Source organism: Mustelus asterias, chromosome 23, assembly GCF_964213995.1.
Source record: "Mustelus asterias chromosome 23, sMusAst1.hap1.1, whole genome shotgun sequence".
Classification (NCBI taxonomy): domain Eukaryota; kingdom Metazoa; phylum Chordata; class Chondrichthyes; order Carcharhiniformes; family Triakidae; genus Mustelus; species Mustelus asterias.
In genome coordinates this window covers 63770712-63794471 of record NC_135823.1, presented here as the reverse complement: position 1 = coordinate 63794471, position 23760 = coordinate 63770712, and the positions used below count along the sequence as shown (strand labels likewise).

The 23760-nt window shown below is 41.8% G+C and overlaps 1 protein-coding gene across 5 annotated transcripts in view; it reads right to left on the bottom strand.

The window, feature by feature from the left end:
- Positions 1-23760, bottom strand: part of clec16a (C-type lectin domain containing 16A) — a 270292-nt gene that overhangs the window by 13226 nt on the left and 233306 nt on the right. For all 5 annotated transcript variants that reach the window (XR_013500698.1, XR_013500697.1, XM_078240789.1 and 2 more), the window contains one exon: positions 14619-14774. Coding sequence is in view for 3 of the 5 variants with exons in the window: in XM_078240789.1 (XP_078096915.1) it covers positions 14619-14774 (156 nt within the window). In the remaining 2 variants the exon portion in view is untranslated. The remainder of the gene's footprint in view (positions 1-14618; positions 14775-23760) is intronic.

Here is a 23760-nt window from a genome sequence, read left to right as displayed (position 1 = left end):
ACGAATCAAGTTACACTCGTCAGTTTTCAACGCTGCATCTAAAGGCAATGCATTAAATAGGGGTGAACCAGGGCTGGAAAATTCCACTCGCCAACTTGCCAGGACTGAGGTTACTGCTCAGCTTTGATGGTGCTAGAAAGGAAGCAACTTGCCAACTTAAGCCCACCATCAGTGTGGGTCACCCTCCATCTCCAATCCTTGGTTGCTTATTTCTCTGGTTTTGGTTTGCTCTACCCGAGCTCACCCCTGCACCACTCGCCAGCTCTTATTGTCTATTTCTCTGAACAGTTAGTTGCCCCCGTCTCTGGCAAGTGAAAAAAACAGAGTGTTAAAACTCCAAAAGTAAGAAAACATTTTTCCAGCCCTGGGATAAACTTGGCTATTTCCAATTAATGAACCACATTCCTTTTGTTTGTACATAAAAATTTCAACCTGGATGCCCACATTACTGGCCTGGCCCTCAATTTGAAGATAAATCAATAGATTTATGATGCAAATAACAATTAATTTTAATTATTCAGGGAGAACCATGCTGATTGTTTATGTATGGTCGTCTCCATAGATTTTTAAAAAAAACTTCCTTCTGGCTCTTTATGTGGTTACTCTAGAACACCTACTCAAGATTGGGTTCTGAATGCTTTAAGATTTAACTCAAGAACAATTTACAGTTCACGTATCAACTTCTTAAGAAAAATGGGGGGGGGGGGAATAAAGACAGTTTGCAGCAAAGCTTTACTGGAGCATACGGAAACCTAAAACAAAGAAAAACGTCCACAGACGTTTTCACTCCCTAACCAAGATTAATTTTAATGCTATTCTTTTTCGTGTCTTTTTTGAATTTGATATTTTTGATTCAACCTCAAAGGGGTTTGAAGATTTTACTGGGGAAGTTTGAGAGTTATAATTATCAGTGATCTGTAACTTGGACATGTTTCAGCATTGATTATTCTCCTGCCCAGCACCTTGGGACGTTTTACTGTGTTAAAAGCTCGAAACACCTGTTGTACTCACACTTTGTGACTCCTCTAAGAGGCTAATTAAACAAAAAAATTCATTAAAATGACATATGATGGCACAGTGGTTAGCACTGCTGCCTCACAGCGCCAGGTTCGATTCCCGGTTTGAGTCACTGTCTGTGCGGAGTTTGCACATTCTCCCCGTGTCTGCGTGGGTTTCCTCCGGGTGCTCCGGTTTCCTCCCACAGTCCGAAAGACGTACTGGTTAGGTGCATTGGTCATGCTAAATTCTCTCTCAGTGTACCCGAACAGACGCCGGAGTGTGGCGACCAGGGGATTTTCATAGTAACTTCATTGCAGTGTTAATATAAGCCTACTTGTGACACTAATAAACTTTAAAGAAAGATGGAGGTGACAGTTACCGACAGTTCTAATGGTTTGATTTTTCGAGCGGAAAGTTTGATGGTGAAAATGAGCAGAAAAAACACCAGACTACATTGCTGGAAAATCTCAGCACATCTGGCAGCATCTGTAAGGAGAGAAAAGAGCTGATGTTTTGAGTCCAGATGACCCTTTGTCAAAGCTTTGGTGGAGAAGGTAGTCAAGAAGGCATATGGCATGCTTGCCTTCATTGGCCAGGGCATTGAGTTTAAAAATTGGCAAGTCATGTTGCAGCTTTATAGAGCCTTAGTTAGGCTGCACTTGGAATATAGTGTGCAATTCTGGTCGTCACACTACCAGAAGGATGTTGAAGCTTTGGAAAGGGCACAGAAAAGATTTACCAGGATGTTGCCTGGTATGGAGGGCATTAGCTATGAGGAGAGGTTGGAGAAACTTGGTTTGTTCTCACTGGAACGACGGAGGTTGAGTGGCAACCTGATAGAAGTCTACAACATTATGAGAGGCATGAACAAAATGGATAGTCAGAAGCTTTTTCCCAGGGTGGAAGAGTTAATTACTAAGGGGCATAGGTTTAAGGTGCAAGGGGCAAGGTTTAAAGGATATGTACGAGGCAAGTTTTTTTTAAACACAGAAGTGTCTGGAATTTGTTGCCGGGGGAAGTAGTGGAAGTGGATACGGTAGTGACCTATAAGGGGCGTCTTGACAAATACATAAATAGGATGGCAAAAGAGGGATATGGTCCCCAGAAGGGTAGGGGGTTTTAGTTCAGTCGGGCAGCATGGTCGGTGCAGGCTTGGAGGGCCGAAGGGCCTGTTCCTGTGCTGTAATTTTCTTTGTTCTTTGTTAAAGGGTTATCTGGACTCGAAACGTCAGCTCTTTTCTCTCCTTACAGATGCTGCCAGACCTGGTGAGATTTTCCAGCATTTTTTCTTTTGGTTTCAGATTCCAGCATCTGTAGTAATTTGCTTTTAACCAGACTACATTGTTTCACTTGGATGAAACACAAAAAACTTAGGAGTCAAACTAATTAATTCCAGCATGGCAGATGTTAGTGACAAGCAGCCTTGGGACTCAAAGCATACAGTCAGCTGAATGGAGTGCAAGAACTCGCACTTTGCCCATAGTTACCGTAGAAAATTGTGATAGAAATCACTTGTTACTGGATTATTTATTTAAATGACTACGTGTAGCTTTGGCTGCCAAATTTTGTGCGCTTTTCTCGATCAGTGTTTGGGTTAAATAGTTTTAGAGCTGCAAATATTGGACCCCAAAATGTAACACCATGGTACCAAATTACAATGCTACACCGAAAGATGTGATTACAATATTTCAGTGCTGAAAATATCATCAAATCCAGGGCCACATAAATCTTCCTGTTAAATCCACTAATTTACTAACTAGGTGCATTTGGAATAATTAAAATACTTTTATTCCTCATGACATGATGTCTGTAGTTATTTATTAATGATGTGGAGATGCCGGCGTTGGACTGGGGTAAACACAGTAAGAAGTTTAACAACACCAGGTTAAAGTCCAACAGGTTTATTTGGTAGCAAAAGCCACACAAGCTTTCGGAGCTCTAAGCCCCTTCTTCAGGTGAGTGGGAATTCTGGTCACAAACAGAGCTTATAAAGACACAGACTCAATTTACATGAATAATGATTATTCATGTAAATTGAGTCTGTGTCTTTATAAGCTCTGTTTGTGAACAGAATTCCCACTCACCTGAAGAAGGGGCTTAGAGCTCCGAAAGCTTGTGTGGCTTTTGCTACCAAATAAACCTGTTGGACTTTAACCTGGTGTTGTTAAACTTCTTACTTTATTTATTAATACAGTAAGAGTTTTAACAACACCAGGTTAAAGTTATTTATTAATGCCACAAGTAGGCTTACATTAACACTGCAATGAAGTTACTGTGAAAATTTAATAATTGGTGCTGAGGAGTTTTCACCTGTGGTTGACAAGGGTGTTTACCTATGACCTATGTTATGGCTGGGTCACCACAAATCTTTTGTACCACTTCAGTATATAGATTATTTAAAAATTTTCCCCTCCCAAATGCTGAAATATCGCTTGCCTTTGTATACATTTTAAATCGGTTGATATTTTCACGTTCAATTTTGAGGATTGTGGTCATATTGCTAATCCATATATTCTCGCACGCCGTAAAAGGTTACTTGGTCTGAAATCAATTAAGTAGACTTTAGGAATATTGAAGAGTAAACTAAATGGTGAGAGGCTGGGGGAATGTAACATAGACCTGCCTGTGTTTGCACTGTGAGAGCTGCTGCCTGGGGGTCTAAACCCAGTGTCCGCCACGACTCTCAGCCTCTGAAAGACTAAAAACTCGCCGTCTTCCTCTCCTGCCAGACCTTACTAAAAAAGGAGTAGAACAGAAGGACAGATCACAGGGAAAGTACGACAATGGAATAGAAAGAAGTGGATTTGCTCATGGGTACATTTCAGCAGCTAACAAACAACAATGGTCACTTAAAATTCAGTCCACAAACAATGGCATGGCATTTCAACACATAATGATGCTTCTTAGCTCTTAGCCACAGGCACCTCGAGGCCTTTTAATGGATTAACTTGGCTTTCACAGAGCTGGTAGTTAAGAGCTACAGAGGCAAGTTTACACAGAAAAGCAATAAGCACGCAAATTAGCAAGCTTAAAAAATAACTCTTATTCCTGTAGCCGACAAAAGAATTGGATTAAGAATTCCACTGTATAAAACATCTTCTCTGTTAGCAAGCTGAAAAGAAAGCAGTATTAGTATTTAAGACAAACCCTTTTGAAACAAATACCAGTAAATTCATTAATCTCTTCAAGTGAACTCAGTGCAGTGTCAGATAAAATTAAATCAACTTAAACCCATTTTTTCAACCTTCTGAAAGGTCATATATTTAATATAATTCAGTGTTCAATAGTATCTTTTACACATATATCATTGGATAAAAGGCATGCGGTACAATTTAGCACTCTAGAGTATTTTTTCCACCATCGCTCCAGAATAAAACGCTGCCCATCCATTACGTCAATAAATATTCGAATCCACCACAACATAGTGACTGCTAATCATTTCAGGAACATTAGTAATCATTCCAAAGAAAACTGTCTGAAGTTGGATTCCCCTTCCAATAACTCTTACAAAATCCAGTTCACCCATTACTAATGCGCTCCCTGACCTTCACTGCCTCCTGGTTCAGCAATGCTTCAATTTTAAAATTCTCACTCTAGTTTTCAAATGCCAATATGGGAGGCTTCCAGCCTCCCTATTTCTGCAACCTCCTCCAGGTCCAAGTGCTAGCTGCATGCTTCTAATTCTGGCCTACTGAGCATCATTGAATTGAATTGCTCCAGCATTGGTGGCCACAGCTTCAATTTTCTGGGCCCCAAGCTCTGCAGTTCCCCTCTGAACCTCTTTGCCTCGCTACCTCATTCTCTCCTTTCTGATACTTGAGCACCTTCGGACATTATTTTTCACAAGTAAGTTTACATTAACACTGCAATTAAGTTGTGAAAATCTCCACGGTGGCAAGCACTGTTGGTCATAGCTCCAGGGACCCGAGTTCGATTCCCCGGTTGAATCACTGTCTGTGTGGAGTCTGCACTTTCTCCCCGTGTGTGTGTGGGTTTTCTCCGGGTGCTCCGGTTTCCTCCCACACTGTGAAAGATGTGCATTGGCCATGCTAAATTCTCCCTCAGTGTACCCAAACAGATGCTGGAGCGTGGCGACTAGGGGATTTTCACAGTAACTTCATTACAGTGTTAATATAAGCCTACTTGTGACTAATAAATAAACATTACTTTACTCTCCTTTCTGATACTTGAGCATCTTTAGACATAGAGATATAGACAGATGAGATGTGGGCAACAACATGGCAGATGGGGTATAATATAGCGAAATGTGATGTTGTTCACTTTGGTTGCAAGAATTTAAAAAAAGAATAATTATGTAAGTGAGAAACTTGTAAGTGTTGATGTTGAGAGAGACTTGGGTGTGCTGATACAAGGAGCGCAAAAAGTTAGCATGCAGGTGCAGCAAGCAATTAGGAAGGCAAATAGGATGTCGGCCTTTATTGTGAGGGGATTGGAGTACAAAGTGCAATGGTGGTCTCCACAATTAAGGGAGGATATCCTTGCATTGGAGGTATCACTGCGAAGATTTACTAGATTGGTACCTGTGATGAAGGGGTTGTCCTACAATGAGAGGCTGAATAAACTGGAATTATAATCTCTGGAGTTTAGATGAATGAGGGGCGATCTCCTTCAAACCTACTAAATTCTGAAGGGGAGAGTGGATGCTGAGAGATTGTTTCCATTGGTTGTGAATCTAAAACATGGGGGCACAGTTTCAGGATAAGAGGCTGATTATTTAGGACTTGGATGAGGAGAAATCTCTTCACTCAAAGGGTTGTGGATCATTGGAATTCTGGATGTTCCATCACTGAATACATTTAAGCCTAGGACAGACAGGTTATTGTTCTCTCAGGGGATTGAGTATTGGGAGCAGACAGGAAAATGGAACAGAAACCCAAGATCAACTATGATCATAATGACCGCCAGAGCAGGGTCACTGAACTATGTTGTCTGCTCTTGCTCCTATTTCTTATATTCCTTAACACCCTCCTCCTTGACCAATATCTCCAAATCTGGAGCAGCGTCATATTTTGTTTTGTAACGTCCCTGTAAAGCACCTTGGAGCATTCTATTATGTTTAAGTTCTACTTAAGTACAGATGTGGCTTTTACTGGAGGAAGGAAAGCTCTGGTTAGGGAGAGAGTTACTGAAAAGTCTCTGGAAGAATTCAGGCTAAACTTTTATTTGGTATCTGAAAGAACATCAGGAAACACAGGGGTAGGAATTCTCCGATCTTGTACCGCTGCCAGCGAGAACAGAGAATTTGGCGCTCAACAAAAACTCCATTCACTGCAGTAGGACTGAGGAATCCCAGCCACAGGTGAGGTTGGAGAATTCCGGCCAAGGTTTTCTTTAGGGTAGGCACCTTCGACTGTCACTGTATGGTGTCCCAAGCTTGCTTTGTGACTGGTCTTTCACTTCTAAGTTGAGTGTGCATCTGTCATTCCCAGGGCTTCATGTGATGTGTGCGATATTGTAGTAAGGTTTACAAAAATACTTGTACCCATGGTTTGCTTCTGAAAATCAACTTGCAGGAAATGGCCAGTAACCATTTTCAGCAAGCAATACATTTCATAATTCTTTTTTGGTGGGACTTAAAACCTACACTGCCAGAAAATTGATCATGGTAAGTAATAATTGTGTACATGAACCTTGAATAATTGTCAGGTACTGCAGCATGTTATGAATAAGGGTGCAATGATGAGTGAAATTGACCAATTTGTTCAACACCGTACCATATTTACATACTTATGATATTGACACATTTCTTGCATTCAAAAGCACTAATGCAAAAAATTCCCACAAGTTCCTATTGATGTTCAACATTTGTCAGGAAGCAGAGGCAACTTTAAGTGATCTATCATTGTACTGTTGGATATTAGAATTAAGGTGTATATTTGAGTGAGTTTAATTTAGTGTTTCTGTGTAAGAAGGGTAAAGCTCTGGTTAGATTCATGTTAAACAAAGTTGGCTTCATGCATGGCAGTTTTTGGTTTCAGTTCAACGGTGTCTTGCATTGCACGAAGGGGGTTTACGACGCGAGAAGTAAAAAGAGGATTGGAGAAAGAATGAGATATTGCTTAGCAACCAGGGGGACTTTTAGGGTAAGAAGACTTTTTGAGTTCAGTTTTAGTTGAATTCATAGCAGATGGAGCTAGGAAGCTAGAGAGAAAACAGCTCTCTGCAAGACTTTTACTTACTGTATGAGCGTGTTCTGCAAGCAAAACCTGTTTTACTGGTGCTCCTGCTTTCATAGTTATTACTATTCTGCTGAATTACGGTTAAACTTTATTATTTATATGAAGAAGTTTCTTCTTTTAAACAATGCATTCAACTTACTTATTGTGGTCTCAGGTTACCAGTTTCTTGTGAATTTGTGTGTAAAGAGATGCCAGCTCAGTGCTAGTGCCCTCAGTGAGCCAACAGGTTGTGGTTCCAAGACCTGAGCACATATTCTAAAAAAATTCTTCACTGCTGCATTGAGAAAGTATTAATTCCTTCGAAAGTGCCATCTCTCAGACATTAAACCAAGTCTCTGCCATCTGTAGGTAAAATATGTGGCACATTTTGAAGAGCAGGGAGTTTTTCCCGTGTCCTGGTCAACTTTCAACTCTCAACAAGTTTAGAAAAGAACCCAGAACAAGTGGTTAATCATCTCATTCCTGTCTGGGACCTGGCTATTTATAAATCAGCTGTTGTGTGTTTGCCTGCAAAAATGACTACATTTCAAAGTAACTTTGGGACAAGAAAGGTGCTATGTAAAATTGTAAATAGTGGGTGGCACAGGGGTTAGCACAGCTGCCTCACAGTGCCAGGGACCTGGGTTTGATTCCTGGCTTGGTCACTGTCTGCGTGGAGTCTGCAAGTTCTCCCTGTGTCTGTGTGGGTTTCCTCCCGGTGCTCCGGTTTCCTCCTACAGTGCGGAAGATGTTCAGGTTAGGTGGATTGGCCATGCTAAATTGCCCCTTAGTGTCCCAAGATGTGTAGGTTAAGGGGATTAGTGGGGTTAACATTTGGTGGATAGAGTCTGGGTAAGACACTTCCCGAAGGGTCGGTGCAGACTCGATGGGTTGAATGGCCTCCTTCTGCACTGTAGGGATTCTATGATTCTGCAAAATCTGTGCACAAGTATTCCCATGGTTAGGGATTACCCTTGTACTGCAAAAGTGGAAAGATTGATTATCTTAACTCAAACAAGCACTATTTTAAGTTCAGCAGCTGTTAAAATGGCTCGAGTAAAATGTGTACTTTTGAAACTAGTCGGGTAATTGCTTGCTATGAAACAACCTCCAACCCATGCATAAGTACATATGCTTCACCTTGCACTCATTCCATGTTGCTGGTATTGTTGACTGGATTTATGGGCAAGTTAAAAGTGACTTGGCTTACTGAATGTGAATGAATGCGAACTTTGCAAAACATTGGTTCTGCTGCTTGATGGTTCTCTTGTCATTTAATGAATATTTTAATTAACCTATAGGTTCTGTGCTGGGAATGGATGGAGAGGCATCGAAGGGACACACAGAAAGAAAAGCGGCATAGAGAAAGGCTAGAAGTACAAAAAAATGCCAAAATCTGAGAGATATAGAGTGGTAGCAGATAATAACAACAATGGTGCTTATCTGGCAGAGTATACTGCGATGAACTAAATCACAATTATTAATTTTCTAAAGGTAAGTGCTTACATATTTTTTGGTTTTTCAGTCAATTCTGTTTTTGCATTTAAATTGATGAATAAAAGTAACCATCATTTAATGTATTCAAGGGGCGGCTAGATATATATAATGGGGACGGCACAGTAGCACAGTGGTTAGCACTGTTGCTTCACAGCTCCAGGATCCCGGGTTCGATTCCCGGCTCGGGTCACTGTCTGTGTGGAGTTTGCACATTCTCCTCGTGTTTGCGTGGGTTTCCTCCGGGTGCTCCGGTTTCCTCCCACAGTCCAAAGATGTGCGGGTTAGGTTGATTGGCCAGGTTAAAAAAAAAAAAATTGCCCCTTAGAGTCCTGGGATGCGTAGGTTAGAGGGATTAGCGGGTAAAATATGTTGGGGTAGGGCCTGGGTGGGATTGTGGTCAGTGCAGACTCGATGGGCCGAATGGCCTCCTTCTGCACTGTAGGGTTTCTATGATTCTATGATAGCACTTGGGGCGAATGGGATCAAAGATTGTGGGGAGAAAGCGGGATTAGACTATTGAGTTGGACGATCAGCCATGATTGTGATGAATGGTGGAGCAGGCTTGAAGGGCCGAATGGCCTCCTCCTGCTCTTATCTACTACATTGCTATCATTGAAAACAGAACTGAGAGCAGGGCAGAACAATTATTTCATTGCGGAGAAGTTTAATATCTGCCCCAAGATGCTTGAAAACTTTACTGCAGGACATAATAATCATGTCTCCAGCTGAAACCAGGATTGTCTTCAGGCCCCTGTTGTTAAGATTCAATATTAGATTTTTTAAAATCCGAAGATTATTTATTAAGTCACATTTTCTCGCTCTTCCCCTCCTCCCCTCTCAATACTCTTTGATTTTTATCATGTTTCTCAGTGGGTTACTCTGTGTGATCTAAGTATTAACAAGTAGTCAATTTTGCCCATTTCCCTGTGGTTTGAAGACTATGCAGTCATGATTTCCTAAATGACTTCACTCATCAAATACCTTTTAAACGTAACAACCAACTAGAAAAAAAAGAATTGCTCGTCAGAAGTACCAAAAATAGACTGTGGGGATTTCTAGTGTAATACCCCCATTAGAAAGACCCATGGACTGAAATAACTCAAAACTGAAAAATGTATTGTATCTTGAAAATATATTAGGGTTAATAAACGGTGTCATTATGTGCTCAATGGTTTGGTCTGTGTAGCTCATTTATTGTCTAGGTTTAAGAACTTAGCCTGAAATATAAGAATTAAAGATTTGTGCCATGCAAATCTGATGGAAGATCAAAGCTATGGCCGTACAATCATAAAAATTGATTAGCAATCCAGAATCCCAGGGTAATGCTCTGGAGACCTGGGTTCAAACCCCACCACTGGCAGATGGTGAAATTTGAATTCAGTAAAAGCCTGAAACTAAAAGTCCAATGGTGACCATGAAGCCAGTGTCGATTGGTAGCACAGTGGTTAGCACTGCTGCCTCTCAGCACCAGGGACCCGGGTTCAATTCCCGGCTTGGGTCACTGTCTGTGTGGAGGCTGCACACTCTCCCCGTGTCTGCGTGGGTTTCCTCTGGGTGCTCCGGTTTCCTCCCACAGTCCAAAAGATGTGCTGGTTAGGTGCATTGGCCCTGTTAAGTTCTCCCTCAGTGTACCCAAACAGGCACCGGATTGTGGTGACTTGGGGATTTTCACAGTAACTTCATTACAGTGACTTGTGACACTAATTTGACTAACGTGACACTAAGCCAATTTGTGACACTAATAAATAAACTTTAAAACTTATCTGGTTCACTAACGTCCTTTAGGGGAGGAAATCTGTTGTCCTTATCTGGTCTGGCCTACATGTGACTCCAGAGCCACAGCAATATGGTTGACTCTTAACTGCCTAGTGCCTAGCAAGCCAATCAAGAGCAACTAGGGATGGGCAACAAATGCTGGCCGAGTCAACGATGTCCACAAACCATGAATCAATAAAAGAAAAAAGAAAAATCCACAGTAGAATACTTTGTACAGGCAAGAATAGACTGGAAAAATACTGCCAGACATTTGCATTAAGTGATGCAAGGTTAACAGGTTATATTTACAGACATGTCTGGGTGATATGGTGGAGCCAAATTGAGTCAGGGTTGATAGAATTAATAATCTTTGGTCTCCTTTGATTGCAAGAATCCAATGTGAAATTAGTTTGAAAATGTCACTGCATCAGTATGCAAAAAAATAAATTGTGCATGTCAGCTAAATTTGGATATGCATTCTTTGGCAATATTATTCTTGTAGGTTTCAAAACTGAAGATTTCAGAGAGGTCACATGGAATTTTCTGACAGTGTGAGGATTTTAAACACATCCTTTCTTTAAACCTACCTATAAGATTACAATTACCGGCGATCTTGCAATTGTTCAGGTTAATGCAGAATTAATTTTTCCGGCAAAGCTGTCTTGATTGCAAAAAATGAAGAAAATGCTTCTAGCTAAAAATGAATAGACTAAGCAATGGAATGGTGAGAAATTTTAAATGAAAGATACTTGGAATGCGTGGTTGTAAATATGTACTGATCTGAGTCCACATTTGAAGGAGGTGCGAAATGTGGAACAAGAGATTTGCTGCGACTGTTGGTACTTTCCCAGTAGATCAGCAGTGATTCGGTTTAGTATGTCACTGGGGTTGACAAAATAAAACTATATTATGCTCCTAATAGTTAGTGGGCACCAAAATCAGATAGCATAAAGGAACTGAACGGTGTTTAAGCAATTACTCACGGAAAGGCCTTTAACTGGGGTGGAGTTAGGCGGAGATGGGATATAGCTAAATACAGAAGCCTTTACATACAGTGGATAAGTCAAAGGGTTTCATTTCAGTTCACTAGTGCAAAAACAAGCTCTGCAATTCACAAGAAGAATATTTGCACAGAACATTCCTGTAAAACCTAGCTACTTGCCCAAGGGTAGATAACAAACTACATCCAAGGAACACAAATCAATACAACATTATTAATATTTCAGACCCATTAGGTCAATGTTGTTACCATCGAACAATTGCATTGTATCTTTTGTTCAAAATTTACAAATCTGGGTGCTGAGTGTTGACTGGAAACAAATCATGAAATATTATCCCATAAAACACTCAGTAAAATGATTTAAACAACTCTAGTGCAGGTGAACAATGAAACCTTCTGTCTAAATCATTCCTGTCAAAGTTATGGTGACTGAAGAGGTTCCTATGTAAAGGGTTGAAGCATACAAAGCACTGAACACTTGCTGTGAGCACACATTTGAAGAACATTCTGCTTCAGTCATTTGACAACATAAACACCCCAAATCGGTTCTCTTCTGCAATATGCTAAGATCTACATTGACTAATAAAAACCTACAACCCTCTGAGAACTCTGCGCTCTCCGAATTCTGCCCTCTCCTGTGATTTTCACTGTCCCACCATTGACACAGTGACTTCAACCGTGGGCCCCAGGTTCTGGAGCTCCCTCCATAAACCTCTCTCTCTCTCCTCCTTTACACCTTAAAATCCACCACTTTGTCAAACCTTTGGTCACCTGTTCCAAAATCTCTGCAGTAATTTGCTTTTTTCCAGTGTTTAACTCTCTGCCACTTGTCTTCCAGGAATGCCTGCCCTGAGCAAGTACTGCTCTCCTCTCCTTGTCCTCCAGCATCCGCAGTAATTTGCTTTCATCCTAAAATCTCCTTTGATGTCAAATTTAAATCCGATAACATTTCTGTAAAGCCATTTTACTATGTGAAGGGTGCTTTATAAATACAAACTGTCAATGTAAAACAAACTCGTACGTTTATGGGAGTGTGCACCCGAATGATGCAATCCAGGAAGGTACCAGGTTATGGCCTTTTGATTGTTTACAACTGGCACAGCACTTGATTTGCTGCATAGAGCCTCGGAATTCTCCAGGATGGAAAAGAGCAGGGCTGCTGCTTCCGAGAGATCCCGATACCCGTCGAATTACAAGCAAGCAAGAAGCACATGCCTTCAGGAATACAGGAGAGGGGAGAAAACTGGCGGGAAAGGAGGAAGGAGTGAAAATACTGTGCACTGTACTACAGGTTGTGACACACAGTTTAAGATTAATCTACTTACTATCATTTTATCTGTGGTGTAGCCAGTGGCACCACAGCGACTGTTTGCACTGAAAAGTTAACCAAGCAGAAAAAAAAAACACCTATTTATTTTAGACAATTGCTGCCATAGGAGCAGCGCTGTCATCGCTATCACGACCACTTGGGACTAGATTGGGGTGGCACGGTGGCTAGCACTGCTGCCTCACAGTGCCAGGGACCCGGATTGGATTCCCGGCTTGGGTCACTGTCTGTGTGGAGTTTGCACATTTTCCCCGTGTCTGCATGGGTTTCCTGCGGTTTCCTCCCACAGTCTGAAAAATGTGCTGGTTAGGTGGATTTGGCCATGCTAAATTCTCCCTTAGGGTACCCGAACAGGCGCCGGAGTGTGGCGACTAGGGATTTTCACAGTAACTTCATTGCAGTGTTAATGTAAGCCTACCCGTGACACTAATAAATAAACTTTTTAAACTTTAAATTGTGCTACACAGTGTAATTACACTGATGAACCTCCTGTGTACACATCAGATGAGGTAGGTTGGAGATCTTGCGCTTCTTGTGCACTACTTGACTCAAATGCAACTGTGGCACCATAAGGACATGTCCAGAGAAGGACAGATGTTTCCTTACAAGTGGAGAGGGTGCTTCCCTCAAACCAATCACAGGATTTCACTGGTGGGGTTAGGGTGAGGCAATTTAATAGGCAGAGGTGAGCCACACAAAAAAATTAGAAATCTTTTGTGGTTTGCAGAAATTCAATTGTACGGATTCCAACAAATGGAGGATTGGTGCCCTGCCATTTCAATCGTAAATCAAGGAGAGTGACATTATCAGCTGTCCTGTTGTCTAAATATTCATTAATAAAAAACAACCACTTCTCAGAGTCAGGTCCCTTCACCCTTCAGTAGCAGGATTTGATGCAGTGAAAAATGCGTCAGAATCTTTACACATGAAACCATTTGAATCATAGGCAGCACGATGGCACTGCTGCCTCACAGCGCCAGGGACCCGAGTTCGATTCCCGGCTTGGGTCACTGTCTGTGTGGAGTTTGCACGTTCTCCCGGTGTCTGCGTGGGTTTCCTCCGGGTGCTCCGGTTTCCTCCCACAGTCCAAAGATGAGCTGGTTAGGTGGATTGGCCATGCTAAATTCTCCCTCAATGTACCCGTAAAGGCGCTGGAGTGTGGTGACTTGGGGATTTTCGCACTAACTTCACTGCAGTGTTAATATAAGTCTACTTGTGACTAATAAATAAACTTTATTTTATCTCTTAAAATTGCTTTGTAAACCAGGCGCTGGAGCTCAGCATCTTGGAACAGGAAGTCCTGTCTGGAGGATAGGTTACTCAAATCCACTGTAGGAAGTAAATGGAACTGCATTATCGAAGAACCATTTGTTGCATCCTTTGCGATATTTTCTTAAGCTTTGCAACATCACTTTCCGCGTGATTATACAACATCCAATTAACTTGAGCTACTGGTTCAGAAACAGGACAATTAAAGTATCACTTCATGCACTTCCTCTCCAACTTCCAAGGAACTTGTTTGGGTTTCTGCTACAATGTGCAATGTTACATAACACAGTGACAGAAATAAGACCACAGCATGTTTTTTTTATCATTTTCTTTTGCTAAACAGCCTGCTTCTATATTTCGTAAGAAAGCTGAATCGAGCTTCGGTTTGGAGGCCAGATTTCACCTTTCCTCATGCGTGCAGCCTGAATAGGCCATCAACTAATCGGGTAAGAGTGGGGGTAAAAAAGACTTTCAGATCCTAATTTGACTCTTATGTATTCATTAACCATAACAAGATAAAAAAGTAGTTTATGGACTGTTGCACCACTTCTTAATGCATTAACCAAGGCTCTGAAATACGCAGCAGAATTACCTGTGGGGCTCTGAGTTGCGGAGGGAGTGGAAGTTGCGCTGGTGGTGATGGTATCGCTGCAGCCTGTGCTTGTTGTGATGGTGCCACTAGAGGGTGGGGAAGGGGACGAAGCTGGTGAGGGGCTCTGCTGGTTTATGTGCTGAGCCACTGCAAACCCTAGAAAGCAGTGAAAGAAAAAGGTTTTGTTTTACAATCCAGACCCGTCGATAATTTCCAACCTAAACAATTCAAGGTGTAAAAATTCCTCCCATTTCCAGAGATCTTTAGTATGGCCGTCAACCCAACCATTTAGTCTACAGGACCCCACGCACCCCGTACATTCTCCCTTCCACCTTCTTCCGTTGGGAAAAAGATACAAAAGTCTGAGGTCACATACCAACCGACTCAAGAACAGCTTCTTCCCTGCTGCTGTCAGACTTTAGAATGGACATATGAGTCTATTGTTACCCTTGTTTTTAAGTCAGACTTATAAACTACAAAAAACCGCAAGGAACTACAAAAGTTCGTGAATGTAGCCCAATCCATCACACAAAGCAGCCTCCCATCCATTGACTCTGTTTACACTTCCCGCTGCCTCGGAAAAGCAGCCAGTATAACTAAGGACCCCACGCACCCCGGGCATTCTCTCTTCCACCTTCTTCCGTCAGGAAATCGATACACAAGTCTGAGGTCACGTACCACCCGATTCAAGAACAGCTTCTTCCCTGCTGCCATCAGACTTTTGAATGGACCTACCTCGCATTAAGTTGATCTTTCTCTATACCCTAGCTATGACTGTAACACTACATTCTGCACTCTTTCCTTCTCTATGAACGGTATGTTTTGTCTGTATAGCGTGCAAGAAACAATACTTTTCACTGTATGTTAATACATGTGACAATAATAAATCAAATCAAATTTTAGTGATTTCTCTGAGTAAAATTGCCAATTTAAAGAAATTCCATATATATCGGCAATGAGTAAATTACAAAAAGATAACCTATTTCAGTGAATTTTGTGGAATCTATATCATTCAAGTATCATAGAATCTAAAGTGTAGGAGGAGGCCATTTGGCCCATCGAGCCTGCACCGACATGAATTCATAAGACCGTAAGACATGGGAGCAGAATTTAGGCCACTCAACCCTTCGAGTCTGCACTTGAGTCTGTATTGAAACATGACAATGTGTTGCAGCTCAACTGTTTATGCAGGTGGCCGAAGAGAGACCTCAGGAGCAGAGTTTGAGCTCTGGTATCAAATTTCAGGATGTGGAGATGCCGGCGTTGGACTGGGGTAAGCACAGTAAGAAGTCTCACAACACCAGGTTAAAGTCCAACAGGTTTATTTGGTAGCAAATTTTGCTACCAAATAAACCTGTTGGACTTTAACCTGGTGTTGTGAGACTTCTTACTGATCAAATTTCAGTGCAGCTTGACTAAAATGCTGAATAGTTTCACCCACACATATTGGGAAATGTGGGTGAGAATTCAAGGACTTAGTTGGTCCTTTTCCGGGGCAAAAAGTTGGTTATAAATCAGTAACGGCATCTTGCTCTAATTCATGGCTCGTAAAAATGAACAGATCTTTGCCTGGGCCATCTGCTCAACTTTCTAAGCTTATTTACCACGAATACGAGGAGGATAAAATCCGACAACTCGTTCATTTCGAAAACTTTTCAAAAGCCTGGGAATCTAACATTTCTCCAATTCCATTTTTGCAATGTTAGCTTACATTTCTATGATACATGACTGCACAGAAACACATTGCTGAGCAAGAGGCTTGAGCTTCAACTGCTTCTGAAGCAGTTGCGGAATTCAAAATTCCAGCACGGTGGCACAGTGGTTAGCACTGCTGCCTCACAGCGCCAGGGACCCGGGTTTGATTTCCGGCTTGGGTCACTGTCTGTGGGGAGTTTGCACGTTCTCCCCGTGTCTGCGTGGGTTTCCTCCGGGTCCTCTCACAGTCCAAAGACGTGCTGGTTTGGTGAATTGGCCTTACTAAATTCGCCCTCAGTGTACCTGAACAGGCGCCGGAGTGTGGCGACTACGGGATTTTCACAGTAACTTCATTGCAGTGTGAATGTAAGCCTACTTGTGGCTAATAAATAAACTTTTAAACTTTACTTTAAATGTGGAAGAGAATTGCAAAACATTGAAAAACAACAACGTTTTTTCTCGTATCAGCTATTTTAGATGGAACAGCCTGAGCCTGCATCGGCCCAACCTGCAGGAGGTGACCTTAAGAGAGATCTTATCAGGAAATCAAAATACGTTAGAATAATACTGAGACATCAAAAAGTTTTCCTTAAGGAGGTGGTAATGTCACGATAGCAAAATATGGTTTCTAATTTAATCCAAAGTTGATGAGTTAATAACCAAATATGGCAAATCTAGATTTGAAAAAGCTAGCACATTTATAAACACATACATTTTAGATTAGTTACTACAGACTCAAGATTTTAAATATGAATATCAGTCATCCACAAAGATAAAATGAATGTTGCTGAATATGATTCTTTCAGAAATTGATTTACATGGTCACTTTGGACAGGTAGGAAAGGGACAAGAACTTTTGTTTATATTGAGAGTGAACTTCTTTCAAAAAGTTACAAAGACTTTGTCTGTGATAAATGATTGAACATTAAATTTAGGGGAGGCTGTAGCGTAGTGGCATTATCGCTGGACTAGTAATTCAGAGACCCAGGATAATGCTCTAGGGACCTGGGTTCGAATCCCACCAAGGCAGATGGTGAAATTTGAATTCAATTAAAATCTGGAATTAATGACTATGAAACCATTGTCGATTGTTATAAAAACCCATCTAATTTATGAATGTCCTTTAGGGAAGGAAATCTGCTGTCCTTACCTGGTCTGGCCTACATGTGACTCCAGACTCAGCAATGTGGTTGACCTGCAAATGCCTTCTGAAATGGAGGGCAGACAGGGACGGGCAATAAATGCTGGGCCCAGCCAGTGATGCTCACATCCCGTAAAAATGAATAAAAAAATTAATTTAACATCCACATACACTAAGCTATGTGTGGGTCAGGTCAAAGTGGAAGATTGTACACAAAGGTGTTTGTTGTCCTGCACTGTCAAGCCAAGTCATTAAGGCTTAGTACAGGCATGCAAATCACTCCCATGTCAAGAGGAATCTGATGAGGGATCATTGACCTGAAATGTTAACTGCGTCTCTTTTCACAGATGCTACCAGACCTGCTGAGTATTTCCATCTTTTTCTGTTTTTATTTCCGGTTTCTGGTGTCCACAGTATTTTGGCTATGGTCCCCGGGCATTGTTGAGGTTGAGGAAGTCCAGCCTCCTACCATTCCATCATCTGCCCATCAATAAAACATGTATTGAAGTGTAATTGAATCCAAAAACTAAAAGCCCCACAGATAGGTCAGTAGGGTTGAGCACAAGATGGACTAAGAAGCAGATGCATTGTCAGACCTGACTTTAGCTTTGCCTCTTTAAGGGTGAACTGTGTAGGCATGAACTGTGCGCTCAGTACAACAGGCTGGTGCCAGACCTAGAATAGTTTTCAAATTCCACTGGCAGTTTTGAAACATACCAAACGGCCATCAGACCATCACCAAGGTCTTTTATCCAGGAACATTAGGGGCAGGGACTTGGCTTAGAACATTACGGGAAACCTGAAATCCTCAATCGTGCATGCTCGCTCAGAAGATTGTCTCTAGTTACTGTCTTGACCATTGATGACCTGCTCATTTATAAATTTGGCCCAGTTAGCTCGGTACAATAATGCTCAGTTCAAAGGCACTTTGAAAATCCAATTTTCCGCCCAGTTACAAAAGCCTTTCAAATCCTTTTCTAACAGAATCAATGTTTTTAGGACATTGGAGCGAAAGGCTTTGGATTTCGTTGGAAAAACAAGCAGTCTTCCCGACGCTTCCTTTGTGGGAAGCCTGTAAAATAGGTTTAATTAATGCTCTCAGGTGCATTCTGCCCCAGTTGTCTCAGCTCATTTTGAAGGGTCACATGGGTCCTATCCTATATATGGTAATGATCACACGACTAAAATAGTTATGCCTGTTGGGAACTTAGATCGTGTTCACTTTCTCCTCCCACCACGAATGATGGGAAAATACCATTTGACAAAAATGGTTAGAAAATTGAGGGGAAAAAAAACAATTACATTATTTCTTGGGTGAACTACAAACATTCTTAAAAATTACTGCGATTGTCTGGAAAAGATTAATATTTCACATCTCTGTAGATCCAAGATACAGGGATAAGATGAAGACCAAGGGAGGCTAAATAAATAACTTTGAACCTTATTCATCCTGCCCAAAAAACATTAGGTGGAGGCTGATGGTGAAAAATCAGTACAACCCATTCTGGACAGAATTAAAAATGTTTCAATGCGAAAGTTCACTTGTTTTGTTTCAGGCTCTTGTTTTACAAGTTAGCTCCCTATCTCGATACTGTTTGTTAAGCACAGCACAGCTTACTAATGATACAGTCAAATTAAGCACCCAAGGATGTTAGAAATTTGAAATGAAAACAGAAAATGTTGCAAACACCTAACAGGTCAGTCAGCATTTGGAGAGAATGAGACAAGTCTTGGGGTATAGAGAAGGGTCTGCCATAACCTTGCTTTGTTTTGTCTGTCCACAGATTCTGACTGACCGGCTGCACATTTCAAACACTTTCTAATTTAAACTAAGCACAAACTGAATTGAAGAATAACATCAGAATGTACAGTACCTCAGTTTAACTCCTATTGTAGTCTACACACAATATACATACATAAATGCTGTCATCCTAATTATGATGAATAATGGCTGGCAATAGAAATTTCCTGTTGGAACCAATCTCATTTTAACAAAGTGTAGCCACAAAGCAATTAGATGTCATTTGTGTAAAACACAACCATTGGTCCCAATTGCCAAACCAGATAGACACTGTTGAACTATCAGAGAAAAATCATTAACACTAATTCTCACAGTGCTATCAGGGGACTAGTGAAAGCACATCAATCAATTTATTAAAAGTCTGCCTCATTACACCACATGGTTATATAGCCGTTGGAAATGATACCATTAATGTGAGGAGAATTAACCTTGTTAAAGACATTAATTAGTGGTACAGTTACAATGGAGAGGATGTTAATAAAGCGAAGAACAAGTTTAAGCTTTGATCGGAGCTGCTTGATAGCAGCCTAAAGTTAATAAATGTAGGTACAAATGTTTATTTTAAGATCTTATGAGTGGACACAGGTGCAAACATTTACAGAGAAATAACAGAGTAAAATAGCAGGAAAGCCATAATAAAATGATTTACATCTCTGATAACACTGTTGTATATCAAAGGCATTTTAGGCATACAGTATTAGTGGTCCATCGAACCAAACTCTCACACTGAGGCAGGTGAGTTTATATCTGTTTGCAGCAGTGTTGTTCCGAGTTCCTTTGCAACTTGGACACTGTGCACATGCAGGTTTGTACTTCAAATGATCATGCACCAAAATCTATTGACTGCTGCATGAGCATTAACATAGATGTGGCAAAGTAACTTACAGAACTGTGTTTGGGACGTGCCGTTAGCATGTCATGGTATACTGGCGCCTGAGTCAATGGTCAGACACTTGTTTCTATGATTGACCAGAGGTGGTGTTACACGGATGTCAGGGACCCGGGTTCAATTCTGGCCTCGGGTCACTGTCTGTGCGGAGTTTGCACATTCTCCCCGTGTCTGCTTGGGTTTCCTCCGGGTGCTCCACTTTCCTCCCACACTCCAATTTAGCATGGCCAATCAACCTAACCCACTCCAAAGATGTGTGGGTTAGGTTGATTGGCCATGCTAAATTGTCCATTACTGTTAGGGGGGGGGGGGGTTAGCAGGGTAAATATGTAGGAATAAGGCCTGGATGGGATTGGGTCGGTGCAGACTCAATGGGCTGAATGGGCCTCCTCCTGCACTGTAGGGATTCTATAATTCTATAAGTGTTGGCATTGATACTGTCCGGATTAACCAGGACGAATAACAATGCATAACGAATAACACTCGAGACGTTTCACAGGTTAGATAACCAAAAGGAAATTTGATTATTAAGTGGTAGCACTTTTTTGGTAATGGCTATGCTGATCTTAGTTGCCCTACAGTACCACAAAACTGCTCTTATTCATTCACTGGCTTGGACAGTCAATAGTGAAAGGCTTTCATATTTCACTATGGAATGGATCACTGCTGAACTGAATCTCAACCTTCCAAAATATTCAAACTCAGTGACTGACAAAAGCTAATTGCTGGAGAGCTCCACTCCCTGGAACTGTCTCCTGAAATCCTTTTGAGACGTATTCTCATCAACCAACCTGATTTATCCACTGGTCACTGCCCAGCGTTTTTGTTTTCAGCTTGGGAGACTTTACTATGCTAACGACACCTCAGAAATTTAAGTTGCACGACAAATCTAATGTACTTCTGTCCTGTACACTCATAGAATCCTACAGTGCAGAAAGAGGCCATTTGGCCCATCGAGTCTGCACCGACCACAATCCCACCCCGGCCCTATTCCCATAACTTCTCATATTTACCCTGCTAATCTCCCGACACTAGGGTTAATTTAGCATGGCCAATCAACCTAACCCGCACATCTTGGGACTCAACATCGTAACTGAAATAAAATATTGCTTCTGTTAAAAACAGTACTTGATCTGGTGAATTGTGATTTAAAAAGATAGCCAAGGAGCAAAACTAATGACTAAAATTGAAAATCATCTGCACATCAATTACTTAAGCAAAATTATACTGGTTTATACTGAGAATGAGGAACCCAAAGGAATATCTTCTTGTAAATTAAACAGCTGGCACAGTGATTGGCACTGCTGCCTCTCAGCGCCAGGGACCTGGGTTCAATTCCAGCCATGGGTCACTGTCTGTGTGGAGTCTGTACGTTCTCCCCGTGTCTGCGTGGGTTTCCTCCGGGTGCTCCGGTTTCCTCCCGCAGTCCGAAAGACGTGCTGGTTAGGTTGATTGGCCAGGCTAAAATTACCCCTTAGCGTCAAGTTAAGTTTAAGTTTATTTATTAGTGTCACAAGTAGACTTACATTAACACTGCAATGAGGTTACTGTGAAAATCCTCTAGTCGCCACACTCTGCCACCTGTTCGGGTTACACTGCGGGAGAATTTAGCATGGCCAATGCACCTAACCAGCATGCCTTTCGGACTGGGGTCAGCGATCAGGGGGGGAATTAGTAGGGTAAATACGTAAAGTTATGGGATTAGGCCCTGGGTGGGATTATTGTCGGTGCAGGCTCGATGGGTTGAATGGCCTCCTTCTGTACTGTTGGGATGTTGTAATTTTGATGATTCATGTTAATGAGAAGGAAAGCAATTTGATTATGGGCCCACTTTAACAGGCTTCTTTCCCAATTCGGCTTGTCTCACTTTCTTTGTCCACACAGACATAAGATATTTTGGTCGTAATGGTTCCTTGGCTATGGGCGAGAGAAAAGGTCCATTCCATTCGTGCATGTCACTCATGCTTTTTTGCCCCTCTCCCTAGTCTTTATTAAACATCCCAGGCGTTTGTAAACGACAAAGTAAAAAAAGAGTGGTGGTTGAAAGAACTGAACATGCACACAGTGTTTTGGGTGTTCCAGTGCTACGTAATCTACCTCTCAACACAAACAGGGGGAATTCCATGGCATTACGTTTTCTCCAGTTAGTTGCGATTGCTTCAGCAAGCTTTTTAAAAACTTTGCTAAAGGAGGAAGGGGAATTTGATGACAGTAGGTTAAGGCCAAACACTCAAAGATATGAGGTGAATAATCAGAGGAACATAGAATCATGGAATCCTACTGTGCAGGAAGTGGCCATTCGGCTGCACCGACCACAATCCCACCTAGGCCCTATCCCTATACCCCATTGTATTTACCCTAACTAGTCCCTCTGACACTAAGGGGTAATTTAGAATGGCCAATCAACCTAACTCGCACATCTTTGGGGTGTGGGAGGTCCCCTTATTTAAGAAAGGATATATTAGCTTTGGAGCGGGTACAGAGAAGGTTCACCAGGTTGATTCCAGAGATGAGGGGGTTAGCTTATGAGGAGAGATTGAGTAGACTGGGCCTGTACTCATTGGAGTTTAGAAGGTTGAGGGGAGATCTTATAGAGACACATAAGGTAATGAAGGGGCTAGACAGGGTAGAAGCAGCGAGGTTATTTCCACTTACAATGGAAAGAAGAACTCGGGGGCATAGCCTCAAAATACGGGGGAGTCAATTTAGAACAGAGTTGAGGAGGAACTTCTTCTCCCAGAGGGTAGTGAATCTTTGGAATTCTCTGCCCAATGAAGCAGTAGAAGCTACCTCGTTAAATGTGTTTAAGTCACAGATAGATAGATTTATGGGGAGCGGGCGGGTAAGTGGAACTGAACTCGCTATCAGATCAGCCATGATTTTATTGAATTGGCCTACTCCTGCTCCTATTTCCTCTGTTCTTATGTTCTTGAACCGGAGCACCTGGAGGAAACCCACACAGACACGGGGAGAACGTGCAAACTCCACTGGCGCTGTGAGGCAGCAGTGCTACCACTCTGCCACCCCAATAGATCTCAACCAGAAATAAGAGAATTTTTTGTGTGTGCAGAGAATTGCCAGGATCTGTAAAGCTCTGCCTGAAAAGATGGTGGAAGTGGATTCCACAAATAATTTTAGAAGTCAGATACTTCAGAACAAGGAACTTAACAGGATTGTGGACAAAAAACTCTTTCAAATGGCCAGCACCGGAATGACTGGCCAAATGGCCTCCATCTGTGGTGTATGCTTCTATAATTCTAAGACAACCAGCTCTTGCTCATTCTTCTCTACATAATTCTTGAAATACTAAGGCCAATTGTAGCATTTCTACCACCACCAGAGCTGCGATCGGCTAACTCAGAACAATGGGGATTACCCAGTCCGAAAGACGTGCTGGTTAGGTGCATTGGCCATGCTAAATTCTCCCGCAGTGTACCCGAACAGGTGCCGGAGTGTATCAACTAGAGGATTTTCACAGTAACTTCATTGCAGTGTTAATGTAAGCCTATTTGTGACACTAATAAATAAATTTAAACTTAACTTGACGCTAAGGGGCAATTTTAGCGTGGCCAATCAACCTAACCAGATCAGCTAACTCAGAACAATTGGGGATTAA